The 9,830-nt window shown below is 36.4% G+C and overlaps 1 protein-coding gene across 1 annotated transcript; it reads right to left on the minus strand.

Annotated features, from left to right (window-relative positions):
* Positions 1–752: 752 nt before the first annotated feature.
* Positions 753–3,101, minus strand: Smp_063380 (hypothetical protein; the record flags this gene model as incomplete). The annotated part of the gene is made up of 2 exons (XM_018799405.1): positions 753–1,021; positions 3,062–3,101. The coding sequence occupies 2 exons, from the start codon at positions 3,099–3,101 to the stop codon at positions 753–755; spliced, it is 309 nt and encodes a 102-aa protein (XP_018651197.1).
* Between the last annotated feature and the right edge of the window lie 6,729 nt (positions 3,102–9,830).

A 9,830-nucleotide genomic window follows, 5' to 3' on the forward strand; every position in this document is an offset into this window, starting at 1 on the left:
ACCAAAGCAGGTGGTTTTCTCAGAGAGCCACATCCGGAGCGTTTGACCTAAAGATCTGATCCACAAGGCAGTGGAGCATCGTGAACAGATGCAGTCCCATGGTAGCCGGTGACCAACGATTGATTCATACGTTATTTGTCCCCATAGGATACAAGAGCCCATGTGCACCATTGGTTTGGAATCGGGGTTTTCCGACTCCCCTAGATGGACTGTCGGTGTCCACCAACCCGGTTAAAGCGCCGGACACTCGCTTTTCGTCCCGCCACGAGAAGGCAGTGAGTAGAACTTCCCTGACAGAGGCTATATACGCGTGGCCATGTGAGAGCATTTCGAGGGAGAGCAGACTCCCTCCACTCTCGGCCGTACCAAAGCATTTGGGGGCAAGTATGTATCGGAGGTTTTTTCCTTTGATTTATTCTTTTCTACTGATTCTGTTATGAATAAAATGTATCAACATGAACCATGTGCGAAGTTTTTCCTTGTTAAATTAGTTTATAATTCTCCTGCATTTATTATTCTTTTTAATGATACTTGTTTATTGCCGTTTTGAAAAAAAGGATTCTCCGATAGTGAGACTATTTTATCAAACACAAAAATAATACTAAATTAATTTTTATATAAAATACTGTAGTAGAACATATTAGATGAACAGCGTTTAGGAATGGTTGATTAAGAATATTTGCATTACATCCACATATAATACGGGAAATATTAATTTATTTAAAGTACAATCATATATACAACATATAATTTCATAGCAACATTTTATGGTTTTTCAACAAGTTAATTAATTCTTCCACAGATGTACAGAAATAATCGGATATAGCTTTAACTTTAGGACGAATAACATTGACACCGAAACCGATAAATACAGAAGCTGGTGGACAAGCTTTTGCATCTGTCATTCCATCACCTATCATCATAACTGGAGTATGCAATTTATTCAGTAATTCATTAACGATTAAAGCTTTACCATCAGAACGACTAGTTGGTGCATTATGATCCAATCCAACATATGTGCCTATGGGAAATTTTAAAAAAATGTTTACCAAACAATGGGAACAAAAAAAATTACCATAATATTCAGAGTACTAAAAGCACTGCTCTATTCAAAATGTGGTCTAAATATACTATTGATATGGTTCGATGCATCATGATGATAGGTTGTACAAAGAAACATCAACAAAGCACGTCTTGCTGTTAAATGCATCACAGCTTTCTCAATTTAGTCATGAGTTGTATGGATGATGTGAATTGTTTATTATAAGAACAGTTAAACCATAGGCAACTGGAGAGTAGTTGTACATCAGTTGAAATATTCTTCGAAGCTTTTTCAACCTACATTACATATTACGGACACATTTCCTATTAGGTTATCGAATATGTTCCTAAGGAACAACAATAACCCCAGACAATTGCTAATTGTAACAAAACGACGATATCATTATGACGGATATTTGGAAAAAATTATCACAGTTAAGTTATAATAAAAATGAAATCAGTTTGTAGTGACTTAGTACTTATTAGTTATTTTCATTACAGGAATTCTTCAATAAGAAGCAAATTATTATTTCATCACTGAACATCCCCCACACTCACAGTTATTTTAAATATTTTTCAGTGAGTGACACGCGATTCGGAACATGGCACATACGTGGATTAATTTAGGTTGACATACCACAATAACACAGCGAGATAAAGTCATCAAGACAAATCCTAGAATAGTAGAAGTAATAAAGTAACAGTAGTAGTGAAAAGGATTAGGTGTAGAAAAAAAATAAACGAAAAAGTATAAGATTTCAGGATTTAGAAACAGAAAGATATAGAGTGAATCTTTCCGCGCTATTGCGACCGATTCTGATTGACTTCCTTCAGTCTCTAGTTATATGGATTCTAACCAGCTGGTCTACACCAGTCCAGATGTCAATAACTTTGTGGACTGGTGCCACGTATGTATTTGGTACCCGTTAGTTTTCTTCCGAAATATTCCTACTCCATACAACTCCTCGCATCAAAGTAGTCGGTGATTAGGTAACACATGTCCTAATCACCTCAACTAATGAATATTCACTACCTAATCAACTAATCTGCCATATCTACCTAGTACCATATACCTAACTTTGGCACCACCCACTCACTTGCCCAAAAATACACGAGCGATGCTCCATAGACAGTTATGATTGAATGGTGATAGCCTATAAATATCCCTTAATCATAGTGACTATGTTTCACACTCATGAAGTAGAACGGAGAAAACTAGTGAACAGTGAACTCGTTGAAAGATGGGTATTTCGCCTACCCCACAAATGACGCAACCTGGCAAACGTCGACCGAGATTTCAGTATTCATGCCAAGATTTCGTCATACAGCAGCCTATCAGGGATGATAAGACCTCCAAGATTAGGGAAGTGGTCGAGGCACTTAACTACATCACTCCCTATCACTAATTCAGGAGTTGACACAAACCAGTCCAGAAACAACATTTTGGATTTGAAGGGGAACAATCACATTGCTGCCCAAGGTGGTCGGAAGACTGCGTTTTTTGGGATCTTCACCAACACAGGAACATGTTATCTGAGCATTCTAAGTCAACAAGTAAATCTCCTAGTGTTATGTCAACCCCTGAAAAGTCAGATGATCAAAGTGGCATATCTATGATAAAGTCGAGTAAAAATGAGGGAAGCGGACAACCTTGAACAACACTTGAAGTAACTGATTCCGAAGACAGTCTCTCATGAGCTCTGACTCGATCAGTAGTGTTCGAGTAAAGGGGCTGTACAAGGTTGATGTACTTCTTTTGTACATCTTTCAAAAACAGAGACGCACAGAACCTCTCCATCAAGAGTCTGACAATACCTTAGTGTCAAAGAATATAGCTGTAGTCAGATGTCATAAACTATATCTATGTTGCAAAATCTGACGAAGGGTAAACATTTGGTCGATACATCCGTGTCTATGTCTGAAACCATGGTGATTTTCAGAGTTTTCTCTTCATGGGCCCTAATTAAGTGTTAGTAATTAATGAGACAAATACTTTAGATACTGCATTTTCTAAGCTTACTAAGACTGGACCACCATACTTGCTTGGGTGTTAAAATCATATACCACTATGACTACGTCTGAGCGTTGAACTTTATGAAAGATTGTAGAACGCTTTCTACAAAATTAATCTATTACTTCATTTGAAATGTAACCAGTGAGGGCGTAGGTAGAGACAACAGAGAGAAGACGATATGTGACCCTATCTTTCTGAGTTTTTGATGTCCCATTTAGTTGAACGTGTAAGTGCCAGGAAAAGTTTTTAACAAAATGTTGATGGGCTGAATAAATTATTCTGTAGCGGTAAATCAATCCCCGAAATCAATATCTTTGTAAATGTTCGACATTAGATGCTGACCACATTAGTTTTAATGAACCCACCTAGCTGAAGGCGCTCTGTCATGCATCCGCACCAGATCACGAGTGGAAACGCCGTGCTCAACTTTTACTGTGATCGCTAGCCAGTTTAGATCAGTCACTTCACGAAATATGGATAACTTACAAAATATATCTTCGAACATCCTAGCTTTTGACTTTTGATTTCACTGAGTGGGGACGATTCAATAATAGAAGGTGTTGCTGGTTAAAGTATTGTCAAGCCACAATACCTGTGTGGTCTTCGTTGATAAACCCGACGTAGGTGCCCGATTTCGAGGTCAAGAAACTGGATTCCTTAAGGATTGATCGTGTAGAGACTAAATTGCTGAACTACAGATCACTGTTAAGTAATCAATTGAATAGAACTTGTAGTGAACCGCAGGAAGAGGACTTATGCATGTTGTAACATTGACCAAAGTTACTAACAATATATCGGGAAATAATGATAAATACCATCGGCTGAAATAAGTAAAAAAAAGTAATGAATAGCTCTTCCAATAAAATAGTACATTAAATAGCAAAAATAATAACAACTGTTATGAAATGAACGCTGCCTGTGGCCTATTTCTAGGATAAAATCCACAACCAAAGTTCACTCCCTTAACAAAGGTTCCTCTGCATGGTTAGCACTGACGGCGTGAAGAGAAATATAAATCCGTTAGCGTTCTTGAATAGTAATAATGCAGATTAAAAGTCACACATAGAGTAGAGTGTGCTAAAAGAACGTTATAACACTATTAAAATCTTTAGTCACAGGCCATAACTATTAAAGCAGAAGAAAAGACGACGGAGATAGGGCTTATTTGAATACGGACAGTAGAGTATGTGTTGAAACTGACTATTTATGGTGGCCGTTTCACAGTTGATACAGATAAACAATAGATTTCAAATATAAATGTGGTTACACATAAGGTGTCACAAATAAAGAAAAAATAAGGTATTTGTTCTTGTCGTTACGAAATTCACTGAATATACATGTCACAAAAACACATCATCATAAATCAACTTCCTTGACTATAGGAAAGCATTCGACAGTGTGGATAAGATAACCTCATGGAATCCTCTTTGACACTATGGTGTACCTGAGAAGATCGCAACATTGTAACGACCGAAATGCCAATATCCGGTTTGAACCCAGGACTAACGAACCAAAATTTATTCAATTGAGTTTGACTACGTTCTTCTGTATAACGTACAAAGCATTTTTGAGTTACTCGTATTAAATTGTATCAAAACACAAACTTCGCGTTCAATTTAAACGGTTCTAATTTAGGAAAGAGAGTAAATTATGTCAAGTGTACAAACAAGCTAGACTGGCACAGACTGTGCTATACAGTCAAGGGGTTCTCAAACACAAACTGGTGCGCTAAACAACAAAAGGAAGAGTTCAATTCACTTGGTATTGTTTGATTGAATCTTCCGATTGATGTTTAGGACTGTAATTGATCAGTCTCTGATTGGCAGGAAAAGTTAACAAACATGAATTCGATACCTGAGGATCAATGAAAATGTCCCCAACAAGATAAGATCACATATCTACCTGCAGGGATTTCAGTGACATTTTCAGGCTGACAGTCAAAGGTTAACAGTCGCGCACTGAACCACGCCGTGAACTTGGGCTTGGTCAAAAACGACCTTATTGTCAATAGTCCAGCATCATACAACAGTAAAATTAGGTAAAGAAAGCAGGTCTTTAATCAAATCCACAGAATAAAAGTTCAGATGAGGAAGACTGAAGAACATAGAGTGTGGTTAGAAGAGACCTGAATAAAGAGTAAACTACAAAACAGAGAGAAGAAACAAGTAAATGACAAAACTGTTTAATAAAATGCTATGAAGGGATTTTCAGTTTGTTATTTCGGTTACGAAAATTATACAAAATTCATACGAAGGACTTCATCGCAAATCTGTCCATGGAGGGACAATTTACAGATTCATTCCAGGTGAAGACCGTTATTAGACAGAGCTACAAAAACCCTACAGAATCTGTTGCTGACCAATACAAACATGAAAATACCTTTAATCAGCCAATACTCCAAAACATATAAAAAGGTTTTGTCAACAGAACACAGAAAAAAAGTATGGTTTACTTGTTATTGTCAGAATGGTGCATGATCACAGGTCTAAATATGTATCTACAATTATGATAATGTGGGGAAAATATTTCTAAGGAATGTCAGATATAGATCCAAAGTTTTCATATGTAATTGATAGGGAATATGGTGTACGATGTGAGCTTAAACGTGTAGGACAGGACTGTTAGTAAACGGTTGGAAAATGGCAGCCAACAAAGTCAGAATGAGGTATGTATGCGAACACGTGTATTTAGCACATGGTAATCAGTAACATATAGGAAAAGTTCACAGGAGAAATGGAAGCCAACTTAAACAAAATTCTTTGGTTGATAAAGTGTTTGTATAAATTGATAAGGATTATGAAAAATTAAGAATGAAGAAAAAACGTTTTTACAAATTAATTTTATTTTAATCATCCCCAAAAATCTTCCTCATCACCATGGAGTACCTGAGAAGCTCGTCACCCACACACGAAACCCCTATGACGGACTCTTCTAGAAATTCATGTATAAACGGCGGCTAACGGCTACATTTGGAGTGATGCTTGGTGAAAGACAAAGCTTCCCACCGACAGCTCTTCTATTTTTGCTAGCTGTTGAGTGGGTTATGAAGACATCCAAATCTCATGAAAAGCATGGAATGTAGTGGACACCTTGGAAATAACTGGGTGAGATTTCTCGGATGAATTATATCTCCCATCATACTCTCAGTAACAGGTGCAAATAAAGACAGCTGGCGTAGCAGCACATTTTATAGAAATAGGTCACAAAATTCACGATGGGAAATGCAAGTTTCTGGAATGCAACGCAGAAAGTATCAACCATATCACACTTCATTTTAAATCTCTGGAAGAGATGAAAGCCTTTTCATTATCTGGACATCATCTCTGATACATAGGTGCCTTCGAGAAGTTGTATTCTTATGTGGTTATACTCTGATGCTTAACACTACCGATTACACACAAGGGTTTTAACATTGACTGAGACCTAGTTGTTATCTCAACATCACACTTTATCTGGAAAATAAGTGGATTGAAAATAAGATGTATCGTCATCTCAGTACAAGGACAGTTTATTGTCTATGTATGTCCATCTTCGAAATGCGTATGAAACAAAAATCAAGAGAAGTATACTCATTTTTAAACAACTATGGCCATAATTAAGCAAAAAACTATTTGTGTTGATTTCTGAAAAATATAAAGAAGGAACTATACTGAAATTTATGGTCGGATATACGCTCGCAAAATTGAAAACTGATTACTTGAGTCAACTGAATGTGACGTTGATGAAAGCTGAAAAACAACTTATTCTGAAATCATTGTGGAAAGTTGAAAACATTTCTAAGGTATAGATCAGGAGTAATGATTGAAAAGACAAATAATCGAAAAGAAGGCTTGGAAGTTATTTTCGTGTAAATGACGTCGGTATGTCAGGCTGGGTCAGAGTTACATTTACTTTCGTATATATATATATATATATCAGAAAATGGGGCGGTAACGAGATCAGTATTGAATGTTTTTACGCATATTTACAATTGATTAGCTGTCATTTCTGAATGTTATTGTATATTACGTTTTTATAGATTACATTCATAAACTTTTGTTCTTTCTGAACTTTTTTTCCCCAGTTCACTTCAAAGATACTTCTAGAATTTTTGGATTTTATCACCAATTCTATAGTTAAATATATAGCTAGTTGCATTACAGACTACTTCAATTTTAATTTTACTAATATTTTTGTTGACTAAATAAGATTAATTTTCCATATTTTTAATGTTTATGAAACAATTTCGAATTTGACTCATAGGTTTTCATGTACAGAATGAGATGGAAAAACTTGTGATCAGTCAATTATACTAAGAAACATTTCATTTAAGAAAATCATTGGAACATTCTTATTGCATTAGCAGAGGTGTTTATTGAAAATTTGACTATTTCAAAAGGAAGAAGGTGAAAGTTTGGAAAAAAATGTTAAGTTGTGAAATGGATATGGGGAGAATAAAGAGCATTCTAGAATTACCACTTAGTAACGCATTTTTCTCAAAATCAAAGTCGCCTCGGTCATCATGTTTTGTTCATTGACTGTTGCTCTGTGTCCGGTACTATACATTCATCTATTTTGTATAAAATGGTAAAATGATTCGATGAAGAAAAAAAATTTGTAGTAGATTAAGACAGTGAATAAAAATTCTTTTCTGATTGCCAAGCATTACCTTTAAAAGAGAATCTATACTAAATATTCACATACAGAAAAAAATATGCAACATTATAGCAGTTTCATGATACTGACTAACTACTTTATGGAAGTGTTTTTCTCTGTAAATAGCATATATAATCTCGCCAAAAGAAAATCCTATTGTGGTGTATGCTATTTATGTCGACAAACATATGTAGTATGTAACATCGATTGAAAGTGGGAAACGTGGTAGTAGAAGGTTGGGATGATCGAATCGAAGAGAACAGGAACAGAGAGTAATTGTTATGGCAATGAAGAAATGATGAAGCTTGAGACAGTTGATGGATTATTTGCAAATGAAGCGCTGAGTTTATGGTTTTCATATCTGATGAAAGGACTCTGTAATTTTATGTTGATAATCACTGGTTGTCCTTGCCTGTGTTCTCGCTTACTACACTATGTAGTAGTAAGAACTGAGTAGAGACACGTATTCTTACGTTTATTAGTCACTCATGTCTGTACGAATATCATGATTTATGATTCATATGATTCATAGTTGTGTTCATGAACTACAAACTTTCAGCTTTGCAAAGCAAGGATTTACTCATGTCAACTCCTGCCTGGAAAAGGTTTGACGGAATAGCTAAGTGATGATTTATATTCAGAAAGGTTAAATATTTTGAAAAGAAAGGAACAAAAATTGCAAACAGTATGCCACAATATTATCTTTAACTTGACGCGCCCTATAGATGATCTGACTCAAGAAACAATGAGTACATTTGCATACAAAAGTTGTGGTATTTGCATAACGAGATGTTTCATTTGAAAGACCAATTGCTGATCAAATATTATTCGTGCCAAAGTGTTATACTTTCAATTTAATCGCACTTTAGTATTATATTTAAGAAAATGAAAACGAAAACTAGAGAAAAAGTCCCATGTCAGCCTTTACAAATCATAGTTAATTTTATACTAATCACTCAAAAGTTTCCATTAATTTTAATTGGTTTTTACCTACATATTGTGATCCTTTCTATAGTTAGTTATTTACTTACTTACGCCTGTTACCCCTCGTCGAGGAGCATAGGCCGCAAACCAGAATTCTCCATCCAACCCTGTCCTGGGCAATCCTTTCCAGTTCTTTCCAGTTAACATTCATCCTTTTCATATATGTTTCTATTTCCCGAAGTAATGTGTTCTTTAGCCTTCCTCTTTTCCGTTTCTCATTAGGATTCCATGCTAGTGCTTGCCTCGTGATGCAGTTTGGTGATTTCCTCAGTGTATGTCCGATCCACTTCCAAAGTCTTTTCCTAATTTCCTCTTCAGCTGGGAAGCTGGTTTGTCCTCTCCTATAAAACGCTGTTGCTGATAGTATCCAGCCAAGGAATTCTCAGTATTTTGCGTAGAAAACTGTTTAGAAATACGTGTACCTTCTTGACGATGGATGTAGTAGGTCTCCACATTTCAGCTCCGTACAGTAGGACTATCTTGACGTTCGTGTTGAAGATTCTCACTCTGAAATTAGTTGACCGTTATTTTGAGTTCCATATGCTCTTTAATTGTAGGAATGCGGTCCTTGCTTTGCCAATCCTCGCCTCTACACCTGCATCAGATCATCCTTGTTCATCAATGATGCTTCCTAGGTACATGAATGTTTCTACATCTACAAGAGTTTCTCCATCATGTGCGACTGTACTGGTGTTCTCCGTGTTGTATTTCAGAATCTTTCTTTTTCCTTTGTGTATGTTGAGGCCTATTGATGCAGAGGCTGCTGCTACATTTGTTGTCTTCGTCTATATTTGTTCATGTGTATGAGATAGGAGGGCTAGGTCATCTGTGAAGTCCAAATCATCTAATGGGTTCTGAGATGAACATTGTATTCCGTGCTTCCCCTCAGATGTCGAAGTCTTCATAATCCAGTCAACCACCAGAAGAAAGAGGAAGGGGAAGAGTAGACAGCCTCGTCTGACACCGGTCATTACTGGAAATGCATTTGTCAGCTGTCCTCCATGCACCACTTTGCACTGTAGTTTGAATTCCGAATAATGTTGAAGAGCTTCTTAGGTACTGATACCATATCGTCAAAGAAGTTTCCATAATGTTCTCTTGTCCACGCTGTCAAACGTCTTCGCATAGTCAATGAAGTTGATGTATTGTGACGAGT

The sequence above is a fragment of the Schistosoma mansoni genome, chromosome 3, assembly GCF_000237925.1.
Source record: "Schistosoma mansoni strain Puerto Rico chromosome 3, complete genome".
NCBI classification, from domain to species: Eukaryota; Metazoa; Platyhelminthes; class Trematoda; order Strigeidida; family Schistosomatidae; genus Schistosoma; species Schistosoma mansoni.